The sequence below is a fragment of the Pseudonaja textilis genome, chromosome 2 (assembly GCF_049901715.1).
Source record: "Pseudonaja textilis isolate UNSWEBS1 chromosome 2, rPseTex1.2, whole genome shotgun sequence".
NCBI lineage: Eukaryota > Metazoa > Chordata > Lepidosauria > Squamata > Elapidae > Pseudonaja > Pseudonaja textilis.
In genome coordinates this window covers 19,194,914-19,210,605 of record NC_141991.1, presented here as the reverse complement: position 1 = coordinate 19,210,605, position 15,692 = coordinate 19,194,914, and the positions used below count along the sequence as shown (strand labels likewise).

Sequence of the window (15,692 nt, the reverse complement as noted above, 5' to 3'; positions counted from 1 at the left end):
GAACTCTTTTGTCATAGTGTCAGCATTCCAGCAAACCTCCATTCCAATCAGTAACTCCGAGATATAATCTCAAAAGCACCTTTATTAGAATAGCACCTGGCACATCTGCGGAATCCCGAATCTAAAAGTTTTTTTTTGGGCTTCACACAATTTCCCAAACTATAAATCCATCCCCCACCCCCCTTGGCCGTCATGACATCACATGGCCCGATCACGATCCGTCCAAAAGTAAGATCCTTATTTCATCCTGCGCCATACTCAATGACCTTACAAAAGAATTTTATCTACTTAAAGCTGCTTGATTGAAATCACCCCCCTCCCACTTTCTCAGGCTATGTGGCAGCATGGAATATGGCTTCCAAAACTGACACCGGGTCCTCATTTTACCGACCTGGGAAGGATGGAAGGCGGAGTCATCCTTGAGTCGGGCAGGGCAGTCGGCAGAATTAGCCTGCAATACTGTATTCTAACCACTGCACCACCATGGCTACAAGCAGAACGGCGAGTTATTGCCCATCACTTACATAGGTTGACCACTGTTGGAGATTCTCAGTCATTCTCAGAAATGTATGTGTAATCCTCAACTTACAAACAGTTCGTTTAGCGACTATTCAAAGTTACAGTGGCACTGAAAAAAGCCACTTATGACCATTTTTCACACATACGACCACAGCAGCATCCCCGGTCATCTGATCAAAATTCAGACACTTGGCCGCTGACTCATATTTATGACGGTCCCACTGTCACATGATTACTTTCGGTGACCTTCTGACAAGCCAAGTCAATGAGGAAGCCAGGTTCACTTAACGACCGAGTTACTAACTTAGCAACTGCAGAGGTTCGCTTAAAAGTTGTGGCAAGAAAGGTAAAATGGGGCAGAATTCAACAAGGGTCTTACTTAACAACAGAAATCCTGGTCTCATTTGTGGTCATACGTTGAAGATTCCCTGTATGTCCAGCCAGGATCATCTGCACATTCAGCAAAAATGGTCGTAAGCTCAAGGAAACGGAAGGCTTTGCAAAAGTACAACCATCTTTAGGTTTAAAAAGTGTGTTGGGAGAGAAGGAATTTTTTAAATAATTCTTACCACCCAAAGTACTCCAGTGAAAATGAAGTCTGCCCTGGATAGGGAATACAGGTAGTCCTCTACTTACGACCACAACTGAGCCCAAAGTTTCCACTGTGAAGTGAGACAGTTATTGAGTTTTGCCCCATTTTATAACCTTTTTTGCTACCGTTGTTAAGTTAGTAACCCGGCTGTTAAGTGAATCTGGCTTTCCCACTGACTTTGCCTGTCACAAGGTCACAAAAAGGGATAACATGACCCTGGGACACTGCAACCATCATAAATACGACCCAGGTGCCAAACATCTGAATTTCAATCACGTGATCATGGAGGTGTAACAGGTGTAAGGGTGAAAAACAGCAATAAGCCACTATTTCATTGCCTTTGTAACTTTTTATAATCCCTAAATCAGTGGTTCCCAACCTTTTTTTCGCCCCGCACCCCTAAAGAAATTTCACTCGAACCTCGCACCCCCTGAAATAAATAATAAAAATGCCAACATATAGCCAATATCCTATTATTTACCTGGACTTTTCTCACACCCCCTGGAATATCGTCTCGCACCCCCAGGGGGTGCAAACACCCCAGGTTGGGAACCCCTGCCCTAAATGAACCGTTGTAAGTCAAGAACCACTTGTACTAGTTTCACCAAGTGGGGCAGGAAAGAGAAATCGGGTGGGATAGAATAACATAATAACACATAATCAGAGATGGAAGGAACCTTATAGGTCATCTAGTCCAGCCCCCCACCCAAGCAGGAGACCCTACACCATTTCTGACTGATGGCAATCCAATCTCTTCTTGAAAGTCTCAAGTGATGGAATGGAATGGAATGGAAAATGGCACGATTGGTTGGCATTCAGAGTGAAATGTCCACCCTACCTGTAAAAGTCCTGCTTCCGATTTAACAAAAGGTTATAACAGTGTTGGAAGGGACCTTGGAGGTCTTCTAGTCCAACCTCTTGCTCAAGCAAGAAACCTTATACTATTCCAGAGAAGTGGCTGTCGAATCTTGTGTTAAAAGCCTCCAGTGATGGAGCACCCGCAACTTCTAGTAAGATGTTCCACTTGTTAATTGTTCTGTCAGGCAATTTCTTCTAAGTTCTAAGCTGGTTCTCTCCTTGATTAGCTTCCACCCATTGCTCCTTGTCTGGCTTTCAGGTGCTTTGGAGGATAGACTAACCCCCTCTTCTTTGTGGCAGCCCCTCAAATATTGGAACACTGCTATCTTGTCACCCCTTGTCCTTTTCACTAGATTAGATGTACCCAATTCCTTCCCAGCAATATAAATTTGGAATTCCCATTTCAAAGTCCAGTGGGAATACCCAATTCCACTTACATTGCTTTCCATGGCAGTTACTGTATTTAATATAGTGCATCCGTGGTTCACTTTATGGAAAAGAGATTTGTCTGTGGTGGTTACTCCCATATAATCTGACTTTATCTCTCACATTTAATGCAAGCTATACACATAAAAGGTTCTATCCCAAATGATGAAATGCAATTTGGTTGCTAAATGAGGCCGAAGGAATGAAGGCATACTTTGGTGTGATCTGGTGTGACCAGAAGACTAAAACTAAAAAACCAAGATAAAACCAGATTAATGGGTCAAATGACAACACGTTAATTCCGTGCTCTTAGATTTTAAAAAAATTCCATTTGTGTGAATCAATTTTCAGCAGTCCTAACTCCTGAGGGAGTTGCAGCAATGTGAAATGGAGGTAAGTCCTCCATCATCCCAAGTTAAAAGCGACATTAGATCATTATCTTTCTTATACCTGTTGCTAACCATTCTCAGACGAAATGCTTGTAACCAAGTGAATTTTCCAAGAGTGGCATTTTTTCATGTGAACTGTCTTGACAGCAATTGCCAGGTAAATAATGCATTAGTCATCATCTTTTGTCTTCTGGCCTGCCTGGATATAGGACAAAATTCTAAAGGCAGCACTAGCCTAATTTATGCTAAAACTTCAATTATCCCTTTTCAAAATCAACACATTGTAATCTATAATCTGCGCAATTGTTAAGTACAGTGATGGTGAGTGGACCTATGACACACGTGCCAAAGATGACATGCCATGACATTTTCAGTGACATGACTGTTCAACACCCAACAACATCTATTCTCTATTTTTAAGTCACAGTAGAACACAGGCAAACAAGCAAGTTTTGTCTTTTTAAAAAAATAGATTACATTTATTTTGCACTGAAATCCAAGATTTTTTCTTTTTTTAAAAAAAGCTTCGTTAGTATTAAGATACAGAATTACAATATACATTTACAAGAGCAGAGCAAAGTTTGGAAAGCAATACTGGTGGTGTTCCAGGTCACTGTAAAACAAGGCAGTAGAAACAGACCTTAGGCAGTACCATTTCCCCCGAAATATGACCTACCCTGAAAGTAAGTCCTAGCTTGATTTTTACATGTGTGCTCAATATAAGCCCTACCCCCCAAAATAAGCCCTAATTAAGTTCCCGTTCACTCCAGAGTGCACGGGTAAAAATTAAGCTCGGGTGGGGATGGGGGGTGGAGCTGCCCTACTACTTACCTTGGACAGTTATACCCAGGCCTTGCACACCCAACACCTGCTTCTCTGGCCCATTTCTTCTGCAGCCAGAAAGGCTGGTAAGGCTTTTCTGAAAGCCTCTGTAGCTGATAACAAAGCTCTGGATCGATCCAGAGCTCTTATCCGCTGCAGAGGCCTTCAGAACAGCCTTGCCGGCTGCAGAAAAAGTACAGTAGTTCTTGAAGGCCTCTGACAGAGAAAAGGAGGCTGGGGGCGACATGCACAAATGAGGTTAGTCAGTGAATGACGTCCACCCAAAATAAGACCTGGTGCCTTTTTGGGTGGCAAAAAAAATAAGACAGGGTCTTATTTTCGGGGAAACACGGTAGCAGCTAGAAATTTTAACTTTCCTCTTCTGATTCCTGTACCTTTAAAAAAAGTAAGAATTACAACAAAATAGACATTTGGGCACAGGGAGGAAGGAGGCATTTTACTTCTAGAGTGATGGAACACGTTTGTTCTATTTATTATCACATTCTATTCATCAGATCTGTGCAATTTATAATTAAAAATATATGTTCCATTGTAATGTTCCGTACAGGAAGTTGAAGAATTTTTCTGCTAAGTAGTTAAAGTGCCCACAACTTCCCCAAACTGGTGCCCACCGTGCCAACCTATGGGGTGAAACAAGATTTCCACAGGAGCATCATGATAAAAGTCCTGTCCCTTTATACATCTGTACACATCTACAAAAGGACTTAGCTTTTTTGACCCTTCCTATTGATGCTGCTGGATGGCCCCCAGATGTGATTCTATGTGACATGATGATGATGAGAGGAGAGCCATAACTCAATGGTCTATTTCTCAACCTTAGCAACTTGATGTTTAGACTTCAATTCCCAGAATTCCCTCGGTAGCATGTTGGGGAATAACAAGGATAACTGTATCTGAGAACTCTAACATGGGCAATGTTTCTATTAATCAAGACAATCTTTTAAAAGAACACGAATGAAAGATTTGGAAAATCCTGTAGGAAAATCTAATACTAAGATATTAGTATTAGCATTTGGACTGAAATCTTTTTGATTTCTGATTTTTCTTCTATGATCCAAGGAAGTTTTCACCTCAGGAACAAGGCACCTTTGCAACAGTAATTAAGCGGCTTAAACCATCACAAACACACTGTATACTTATATTGAAGAAATGCATCTATAATCCCTTAATAACATATTCCTCCAAATAAGTGCACTTGGCTGCTAATATTTTTTTAAAAATTAATTATTTGCATGTTGAGGTTAAAATGCTATGATTAAGAATTGTGGCAAGAGGTCAGTAAAAGCTCCTTTGAAATAAATAAAAACATGCTATTAATTTCAGAAGGACCCTTTTAAACATTCTCTTAGTCAAAGCAGGCCATTAAAGCGCTAAAGAGCAGTTCCTCCTCTTTTTTTTTTAATTCAGAAGGGGTTGCTATCCTCTTGCAAACATATTCTAGAGATGCCTCTTTTCACACATTTGTTTAACCAACTTCTTGCTCTCCACACAACCGTCCAACCTAGAAGCTGGCCAATTATAGCTAGATTTCAACCATTATTAAGAATTCTCAGAGTAAGAGAAAAATTCATGATCAAAACGGATCTCCATAATATTCTAAGGTGGGATCAACCCAGGCATTGGCTATTCCAATCTTCTCCAGTAAGATCCTAAACAGCACCTCTGTTACATGATCTACAATACGAGTAGAACTTAGTGTGTTTCAGTCTACACTATCCCAATTTGACATTCTCCAAATATTTCAAGTCTAAAACCCCCAACATCTTTATCTAATACTGCTGTGGAGGACAATGAAGTTCCAATCCATAATAATGGAGAACACTAGCTTAGGAAAGATTCTTTTCGGGAGTTACAAGAGACTTGGCCCAGTAGATAAACAAATTTTTGGGTGGTAGCTCTTCAAGTCCTTTTTATATAAAAGCACAATCAAGATATGGCGTATTATTCAGTGCTTTGTAAGCAGGGACCTGGCAAAGTTTGACACCCGCCCCCCCACAAAAGTCAGACCCCACCCCTGCAACTAAAACAGGTACCTATCCGACCGTTACTCAATTGTCCTTGTAGTCTGAGGGGCCATTTTGAGCCAACAAGCGCCCATATGCTGCCTCTTCCCGGGAGAAGATTTGGAACTTCTTGTCCAGCTGGGCACGGAGGTAGAGGTAATCCTGTTCATCCAGGCTGTGAGCGCAGGTAAGATAGATCGTGAAGAGGGAGGCCAGAAGCAGGCGGTCAAGGGAGAGGCAGGGAACAGCCCAGAGGATAAGAAGAAACTCCACGTACAGTGGGTGACGAAGGTGGGAGTAGAGACGGAGAGCCCGTGAAGACTTCACAGCCAAAGGGTCTCCCATGCCCAAGCAATAGTAATAAACCTGGGGAATGAAATGAGAGCAACATCTGTTTACTGGGAGGCTGTCAGCTTTGGAAGCCATATTAGCACCAGATGATCCAAAACAGGAGGGGGGGGAATTTCTTGGAGTGTATGTGGTTAGACATAATAGCATTTTTCTTCGATGTCAAGGTCATGTTATTTCTGCACCGGGTTGGGAGGACGTCTCAAGCTGGGATGGACGGTGATTGGGGCATGTGATGCAATGAGGGGTGCAGGGGATGGATTTGTAGTTTTTACTTATTGCAAAGAAACCCGGAACTTTCAGATTCGGGATTTTCCAGATGCGCCAGTTTAATACTCTAATAAAAAGAACTTTGGAGAGGATGTCTGCCTCGGAGTTATTTATTGGAGGGCAGGTTTTCTGGAACACTGACAGAGGCACTCCCAGATTTTAACATACGTCCAAGGCAGCCTTGGGCTCTCTGAAGATTCTAGAGGAACAAATGGCTTCCCATTTGTAGCACAACGCTGAGTACAGATAGTCCTTGACTTAATGACCACAATGGAGCCCAACATTTCTGTTGCTAAGTGAGACAGTTATTAAGTGAGTTTTGCCCCATTTAATGACCTTTCTTGCCGCAGTTAAGCGTATCACTGCAGTTGTTAAGTTGGTAAAATGGTTGTTAAGTGAATCTGGCTTCCACATTGACTTTGCTTGTCAGAAGGAGATCACATGGCCGCCCAGGGACGCTGCAACCACCATAAATATGAGTCAGTTCCCAAGTGTCTGAATTTTGATCACATAACCATCGGGATGCTGTGAGGGTCATGAGTGTGAAAAATTGTCCTGAGTTACTTTTTCAGTGCTGTTGTAAACGGTCACAAAATGAACTGTTGTAAGATGAGGACTATCTGTACTTCCCCCACCGACCCCCTCAAGGCCTTAGGGCACGTTCATAGTTGAACTCCTTTCCTTCCCTTCCAGATGTATTGTTTGCGGGGTCCTTGGTACTCTCTGACTTGGGTTGTTTTCTTGCAGATGTTTTATTACCTAGTTCAGTAACATCTTCAGTGCTAGAAGGGAGTGGGGTTTATATATAGTGCCTTGGCCTGTCAGTCTTGGTGGGAGTCAGCGGTGGGATTCTACCAATTCGCACCAATTCACTAGAACCGGTTGTTAACATTCTAAGTAGTTCGGAGAACCGGTTGTTAGAAGAAATTACTGTCCTAATCCTGTAAGGAAGGCAGGAAGGAAACATTCTGGTGTTGCTTACGGAAACTGCCTCTCTGTTAACCCTTATTGCATTCTTGGCAGGACTAGACTTCCTGTCTCAGGAGATGTGTACCTCGATGTGAGTAATATTGAGTTGGCCACACCCAGCCAATAACATGACCACCAAGCCATGTCCACTGAGTCACATGACCACCAAGCCACGCCCACTACCTAAGCCACACCCACAGAACCGGTTGTTAAAAATTGTGAATCCCACCCCTGGTGGGAGTGGTTTCTTCTTGGTAGTTCCTTATTTATGCTGGTGACCTTCTACTGCTGCACTATAGGGTATCCTAACTTACTGCACCTCTGTATGGTTTGCCAATTGCACAGTGGCAGATAGGAAAGCACTCCAGAGGGTTAATGTCATTGCCCAGAAGATCATTGGTTGCCCTCTCCCCTCTTTGGAAGAGCTTTATAGCTCCCGCTGCCTTAAGAAAGTTCAAAACATTCTCAAAGATCCATCTCATCCTGGGCACCTTTTTTTTTTAACTATTACCATCTGGCACACGGCAGAGAATAATAAAAACAAGGACAAATAGTCTGAAAAACAGCTTCTATCCCAGAGCAGTAACTCTATTGAATTCTACTGTATAGTGCAGTGTTGGTGCGGTGTCGGGGGTTTCTAATTCAATGTGTGGAGTGCGAAGGAAGTGTGTTTGTGTTTATTTTCATGGTCACGATGTGCACTGAAGATGGTGTTTGATTTCGTTGTACGAGGTGCAATGATAAACTAAACTCGCTGTTGTATATACTGTTTGACTGTCTGCAAGAAAACAACCAAGCTCAGAGAGCGCCAAGGGCCTCACAATTCAATCTTGTGCTACAAGTATTCTTTTCTATTGGGATGTACTGTCTGTTACAGAGAGCTCTATTTAATATTTTATTCACTCTCACTTTTTAAGTGTAAGCCACTCATAGGCATCTGGACTAAGGTGGCTTCTAAATTTCATTAAATAAAAAAAAAGTGATGCTTGGGGGGAAACGTTAACACACACACACCCTCAGAAGATAACATCAGATGCTGGGTTCAACATATTTCTATTTATCAAACTACACTATACTGCAGCCTGCAGCCTTGGTCACCAAACAGAGAAACAGGAAGGAGGGGAAAAGAATACAAACACAATACCTGCTTGACCCCCATCAGTTCTGCATAATCAAAGATGAGAATGATGCTAAAGATGATTAGCCAGGAGATGAAATGAAGGACAAAGCAGATGAGTGGAACCCAAGTGATCCATGGCTCGGTGTTTGTGTTCCACAGCATAGGACCATCCTGTACTGGCTGCCAATACCTCATCAGCAACTATGTTAAAAGGGAAAAAAAATTACATTAATAGCAAGCACTGCAAAGATATTTAACATGACTGCATGTGAGAAACTCCAGGGTTCTCAAAACTCAAGGCCTGTGGGCTAGATCTGGCCCATGGGGTGCTTAGATCTGGCCCGCGAGGCCACCCTGGAAACAGCGAAGGACTAGCCTGCAGTGCCTCTGCCAGTGAAAACGGGCTCCCAATCTCCGTTTTCAGCTGGGACGGTCTCCTGCAACTCTGTTCCAGTGAAAACAGAGCTCAGGAGCGCCCTCCTGGCAGAGGGTTGTAGGAGGCCATCCCAGCCGAAAATGGAGATTGGGAGCCCGTTTTTGCTGGCAGAACATTCGGGCCGCCACGAGTGACATCAAGCTGGCCACGTCCACCCCGGCCCTCTGAGGTCAAACACAACCCTTGTTATGTATATGTAAATAACATAGTTGGACTGACAATATATAAGCTACAAATACATATGTTTGTAGCTTTAAGGCAAAATACTGCAATGTATTATGCTATGTTCTGTTGATTAATTATGCTACAAGTTGCCATAAGAGGGAGCTATAGATCATGGTTTAATTCTCTTTCTCTTTTTCACTGATGATCTCTCTTAATACTGTACTTACACTGACAGACTACGGACCGATACTGACTAACTGTTTATTTTGGTATTCTGTTGATATCGAAGGTTATCTGTTGTATTGTGGTTTGATATTTGTCTGCTGTAAAAGACATGAAACCAGTAAGAAGACTTTATAACTGGATATTTCTGGACTGTTAAAAACGTGCATGACATGGACTGTTTATTGGACTGTGCAATTTCTTCAAATAAACATTAATACCACTTGTTCAACTCTGTGTGGCTGTACATTTATTCATAACTATTCTCATAAACCGTTTCCGTGTGCATATCCTTTTAATACAAGGGTCACTCTGCACATATCCTAACAACCCTGATGCAGCCCTCAATGAAATCCCCGTTCTAACTTTCTGCTCAGACAGGAGTCCCTATACCAGTGATGGCTAACCTTTTCGTCGTCGCATGTCAAAAGTGTGCATGTACGCATGCGCACACATGCCTGCACCCATAATGCAATGCACACTGACTCCCATGCCCCCCCTGCACATGCGTGCATGACCCCCTGCGCCCCACTCCTCTGTGCATGCGCATGCGTCTCCCACGTACACCCCGCCTCTCATGCATGCGTGGCAGATACCCGCCAGGAGGCGTGTGCGCATGCGCGGTGGATCTGATCCAGGGCGACAGCTTGTGTGCTGGCAGAGATGGCTCTGCATGCCACCTGTGGCACGCTTGCCATAGGTTCTCCCTATAACCATTTCAGACAAAGGGTCACTCAATCTCTTCTTAAAGACCTCCAGTGTTGGAGTACTCACAACCTCTGGAGGCGAGTTGCATTTTACAAAACGATGCAAGTTTAAACGCAAGTTAAAATGATAATCTTTATATTATCTTTTTTTTTTTAAATGCCCATTTCTCTTAGCTGAGAAAGAAACTCAATTTATATTTTGCAACATAATGAAGAATTAAAGGCTCAAGCTTTTACAGGTAGTCCTCAACTTATGAGCCCGGAATTTTGGTGATAAGTCATTGCAGTCGTGAGTCGAGTCACCGTGTGACTGCACTCAACTTTTACCACTGTGGTCAAGCAAGTCACCATGGTTGTTAAGCAAACCACATGATCATGACTGTCAATCCAGCTTATTATATAGAGCCTCAGTGGCACAGTGGTTAGAGTGCAGTCCTGCAAGCTACTCCTACTGCAATTTGGCAGATTGAATCTCACCAGGCTCAAGGTTGACTCAGCCTTCCGTCCTTCCGAGGTGGGTAAAATGAGGACCCAAATTGTTGGGGGCAATAGGCTGACTCTGTAAATTACTTAGAGAGGGCTGTAAAGCACTGTAAAACGGTAAATAAGTCTAAGTGCTATTGCTATTATCCAATGGATGCTTCTGCTGGAAAATGACAAAAAAAAAATCACAAAAAGCAATCAAGCGACCATGGGATGCTGCAACCAGTTATAAATGCAAGCTGGTTGCCAAGCATCTAAAATGTGATTGCAAGGTTGTGAGGGTGGTGCAACAATTGTAACTTCAAAAGGAAGTTGGTAACTTTCCTTGAAGTTTCAATTAAAGTTGGAGTCCATTGTAACTTCAATTGGTGCGCCATCCGTAAGTCGAGCTGTGCCTGTACAGCCTCCCACTTTATTACTCTAAATCAGGGGTCTTCAAACTTGACAGCTTTAAGACTTGTGGACTTCAACTCCCAGAATTCTTCCTCCAGTCATGTTAGCTCAGGAATTCTGGGAGTGAAAGTCCACAAGTCTTAAAGCTGTCAAGTTTGAAAGACCCTGGGTCTAAATCAACCCGCCTACCTGAAGGGATAAGTCTGTGCAAAAAACATAGACCGTTCTCTGCAAGACCCCAAAGCAGTTGCAGGTCCAGTGTTTGACCCGATCAGAAGCCATCAGGCTGTGCTGCAGGACAAAAAGGACGATCAGGCCCACATCCACCGTTAGCGAGTTCAAAATCTTGGGATCTCTTAGGGCCATTTTCCACTGAGGATTCGAGGTGTCACCTGCAAGAGAAAAATGAGGAATCTTACACCCTGTAGACAGCAGGACATAAAACAAGAATTACCAAGGAAGTTTATAAATGTCTACATCAGGGGTGTCAAACTCGCGTTCGGTGAGGGCCGCACCAGGGTTGTGCTTGACCTTGGGTGTGTGTGTGTGTGTGTGTGTGTGCATGGCCAGGGTAGACATGGCCAGCTCGAAGTCACTTGTCCCAGGGTGGCTGTGTGTTCATAGTATTGCAGCGTAAATTCAGCGCCAGAAAAGTAAACACAGATGACTGAGGCTTCATAACTTCTTTATAAACATATGAAGTAAATTTTACAAACCACTTGTAGATTTCTCCAACATGGAGCAAACTCAGACAGAAGCAGACATGTTACAGGTTCAAAGCAGAGCAGCAACTCAACTTCAGCAGACAAGCAAGCAAGTTAGTTTCTCTTTATTTTAGAGCTGAGCACAGAACAGAGATAAACCACGCCCAGATTCTCTCTTTAAGTTTCAGCCCTCATTGGCTGATTTAGTTGCTATGCTTATTCATTGGCTCTGTTAACTATGTCTCTGCTAGTTAATGAATACTCTGACACTGTGGTGGCCCCAAACACTCTGCCAGAGAAAACAGGCTCCCGAGCTCCGTTTTCGGCTGCAGTGGCTTCCTGCAACCCTCTACTAGTGGAAATGGAGTTGGGAGAGCCGCCTGAGGCCCTTGCATGCTCCGTTTTAAGCTGCGATGGCTTCCTGCAACCCTCTGCCAGCAAAAACGGAGCTCGGAAGGTCCGCATGCAGCCCTCCAAAGCTCTGTTTTTGCTGGCAGAGGCACTGAGGGCTGGTCCTTCGCTGTTTCCAGGGCCAGATCTAAGTACTCCATGGTCCAGATCCAGCCCTCTCGTGGGCCTTGAGTTTGACACCTCTGGTTTAGATCAACTTTTCTCAACCTTTTTAACTGAGAGCAGAGTTTTGTCGACTGCAACTTTAAGATGAGTGGACTTCAACTCCCAGAATTCCCCAGCCAGCTAGGAGGCTGAAGTTCACCCGGCTTAAAATGGCTGAGATTGATGAACCCTGCCCTAGAACAGGGGTCCCCAAGACCCAATCCATGGCCCAGTGTTGGGCCGCAGCCCATTTGGAACCGGGCTGCGGAAGCGGTGGGTGACTGCAGGTGTGAAGGTGCATTTGTAAAAACGGCACGGGTGCAAAATCAACCCTTCTCTCCTTCCACCACCCACCGAGCCAGAAAAATTGGAGACCCCTGCCCTAGAGGAACCCTTGAAATACTTGTGAGATCTCAAGAAACCCCTGCATAGAAAAATATTACATCTACAGCTAGCAAAGAGGGGCGCTTTGGGACTACAAAATGAAATCTTGAAGTCTCAGACAGTCCCCAGTCTGTCCAACCCAGTCTGTAGAACTGCTGAGAATGCAGAGAAAGGAAACTGGCTGTCATGCCCCTGGTGGAGACTGACTCTGAGGGAGAGGAGGAACAGCTGACAGGGAGTGGAAGTGTGGCTCTGGAGGTTGGGGAAGGGCAAAGGCCAGCTGGACAGTCAGAGGAGGACCCAGGCCCATCCCCTATCCATCCTAAGGCACGCAAGGAGGAGAGGATATGGGAGAGACCTGGTCTACTTGGGAGGAGGGGGCCTTGATCTTCTTCATGGGCTGCAAGTGCATAAGACTTTGGACCTGCATTCTAGCAAACGCTGGAGTCAAAGCGTGTTTTATTTTGGTTTGAGGTTATCTTGGTTGGCGTCCTTCCAACAAACTGTGCCTTGTTATCTCCTTGAATTTGGTAAATACTTCTCCTGTTCCGTTGTGGAAATTTCATCATTGTAGTAGTTCGTTCGGTTTTTATTTTCACCTCTATCTGCTCATTAAATTTGGACTGTATTGCTTTCTTTTGAAGACTATTTTGAGTACGTTTTATCTCCAACTGAGAATTATTGAACAGTGGGGCCAAGTTGGAGGCATTAAAGGACATTTATTTATGTTTTGGATTTTGTTACATTTGTGTTACACTCTGGGTCTTCACACTGACCATTAGAAATCTGATTCCACCCCCCTCCCTTATATTTTCCAAGTTGCACTTCAAAATCTGGTGGACACAGCTACCTCAGCATCCCGAATATTCATCTCGACTGCAGAAAGCATAAAAGGACTGTAACGTTTGCAATCCAAGGAGAGTAAAACAAGGGAAAATTTTTCACTTTGATGAGCATCAAAATTATGTGCAATTCTTAGAGATAGGAATAGCTTTCTGGGACTGAGTGTGGACTGAAGCCATCGCCTCAAAACCAGCCTTAATCCTTGATCAAATGCCCAGATCTTTAAGCGATAGAAGCGGAATTCTGTCAAAGACGACTTCTAATATTATTGCTGAAAAGTTTTGAGCTAACAGTTATTCAGCAGGAACAGGGGTGGGATTCTACCAGTTCGCACCTATTTGCTAGAACCGGTTGTTAACATTCTAAGCAGTTTGGAGAACCGGTTGTTAGAAGAAATTACTGGCCTAATCCTGTAAGGAAGGCAGGAAGGAAACATTCTGGAGTTGCTTACAGAAGCTGCCTCTCCATTAACCTTTATTACATTCTTGGCAGGACTAAAGACTTCCTGTCTCTGGAACGTCTCTGGAGGTTATTTTTTTCCTCCTTTGCTGGTACTTTGCTTGTGTGGAGTGACCATTCAAAGTTACAGTGGCACTGAAAAAAGTGACTTATGACCGTTTTTCACACTTACGACTGTTGCAGCATCCCCACAGTCATGAGAGGCCAGGCGAGGAGATGCATGCCTCAATGTGAATGATGTGGAGTTGGCCACGTCACATGACCACCAAGCCATGCCCACCAACTAAGCCACACCCACAGAACTGGTTGTTAAAAAAATTGAATCCCACCTCTGAGCAAGAACTAAACATTCATAGCAGAGGGCAGCTGAATGCCACTTCAGCTGCTTTCACCATCTTATATGGCTGCGACTTGGCAATGATTTGTTCAATACTCTCTCACTGGTTGGATTCACACAAACAGTCTGGAAGCCACGGTGTGGATTTGCGGTTTGGGTTTATTATGCTGTCAGAACGCGGCCATGGATAAAGTTCGCTCATGCAATCCATATTACTGTGTAAATCAAATCGAATCCATGCGTTGGCCAGCCGCAATATTTTTGGCAGCGCATTCACTCATTTCTATTTCCAGTCTTGCCACTTTTATTTTTTTCCAAAGGGCCTCCGGGCAGAAACAAGCCGCAGCTCGAAACGTTGCCACAGACAGAGCAGGCAAGGGTCGAGAGCTGCAGCATGGAAATCTCTCTTTCTTGGCGCTCTCGTTTTTAACTCGCTATTTCAAACACATCCACGGCATCGGTTGCTGGTTCTTCTCCCCACGGGGAGCCTTTTAGATCGGAGGGGGGGATCAACTCACCCAAAAATAAATAAATAAATAATCAATTAATCCCTCCAAATATCTCGGAAGCAGCCCGCGCCAACTCACCGCAAAATAAATAGATAAATAAATAAATAAATCCCTCCAACTATCTCGGAAGCAGCCCGCGCCGCACACCGAATCGGAGGTCCTGCTTCGGGATCTTACTTGGATTCACGCCGGTTCCGTGGGGAGGAGGAGAGGCTGCGGCCCCCGCGGGCAGCTGCAAAAAGACGGCACGGAAGGAAATAAAACGGATCAACTCCACGCCGGTCCCGAAGGTGAAAAGGAAATTGCCCAAAGCCGGGATCATCAGCAGGAACTGCAAAGCAGCCATGGCGCGGGGAAGGGGAAGGAAAAAAAAAAATCAAGAGCTTCTCCCGCCGCCTGGAAAGAACGCCCAGCTGCGGGTGGGGCTTTCCCCGGAATCCGCACGCCCTCCCGTGACGTCACAATCGCGGCGTTCCTCCTCCGCCCCCCCCCCCCAGCGAGAGGGCTTCCCTAGAATCCCCAGTTCCGCCTTTGTTCTAATGACGTCACATACTTCGGGAGGAGGGGCCGGGGGCGAGAGAGCTCTTCTTGAGAGCCCTTCTTTTCTGACAGTGAGAACAATCAACCAATGGAACAGCTTTGCCCTCGGAAGTTGTGGGAGCGCCATCACTTGAGACCTTCAAGAAGAGATTGGACTGCCGTTTGTCAGAAATGGTGTAGTGGGGTTGGGCTAGATGACCTACAAGGCCCCTTCCAACTCTGATTATCTGTATCTGAGAGATTCCGTGACGCTGAAGCCTATATACGCTGGTAAACTCTGGATCCTTGACGGCACACCAGCAATCCATTCGCTAAAAAAGTAATCATAATAACCTCTCGCGTTCCCATCAAAGCTGCCTAAATCCTACCTCGCTTTTTTCCTTGCATTAGGAAAAAGAAAAGTGTGTATGTGTATAGGGGGGGGGAGGGAGGGAACACACACACACACACACACACACACACACACACACACACACACACACACACACACACACATTAGCTCTATACCTGTGCTTCGCTAGGAAACTATTGTGATTGGGCTTAGTTTTGGGGGAGGAAAATAAGGGGGGGGGGCGGGAATTCTGCCTCTGCCTATCAGCATCCATCGGTTTTCCTCTG

The 15,692-nt window shown here is 44.5% G+C and overlaps 1 protein-coding gene across 1 annotated transcript; it reads right to left on the bottom strand.

The window, feature by feature from the left end:
• Positions 1 to 3,098: 3,098 nt before the first annotated feature.
• NRM (nurim) lies at positions 3,099 to 15,090 on the bottom strand. Its single transcript, XM_026720770.2, has 4 exons — positions 14,712 to 15,090; positions 10,933 to 11,135; positions 8,362 to 8,538; positions 3,099 to 5,996 (listed from the first exon to the last, which is right to left on the bottom strand). The coding sequence occupies exons 1-4, from the start codon at positions 14,878 to 14,880 to the stop codon at positions 5,676 to 5,678; spliced, it is 870 nt and encodes a 289-aa protein (XP_026576555.1). The 5' UTR covers positions 14,881 to 15,090; the 3' UTR covers positions 3,099 to 5,675.
• Between the last annotated feature and the right edge of the window lie 602 nt (positions 15,091 to 15,692).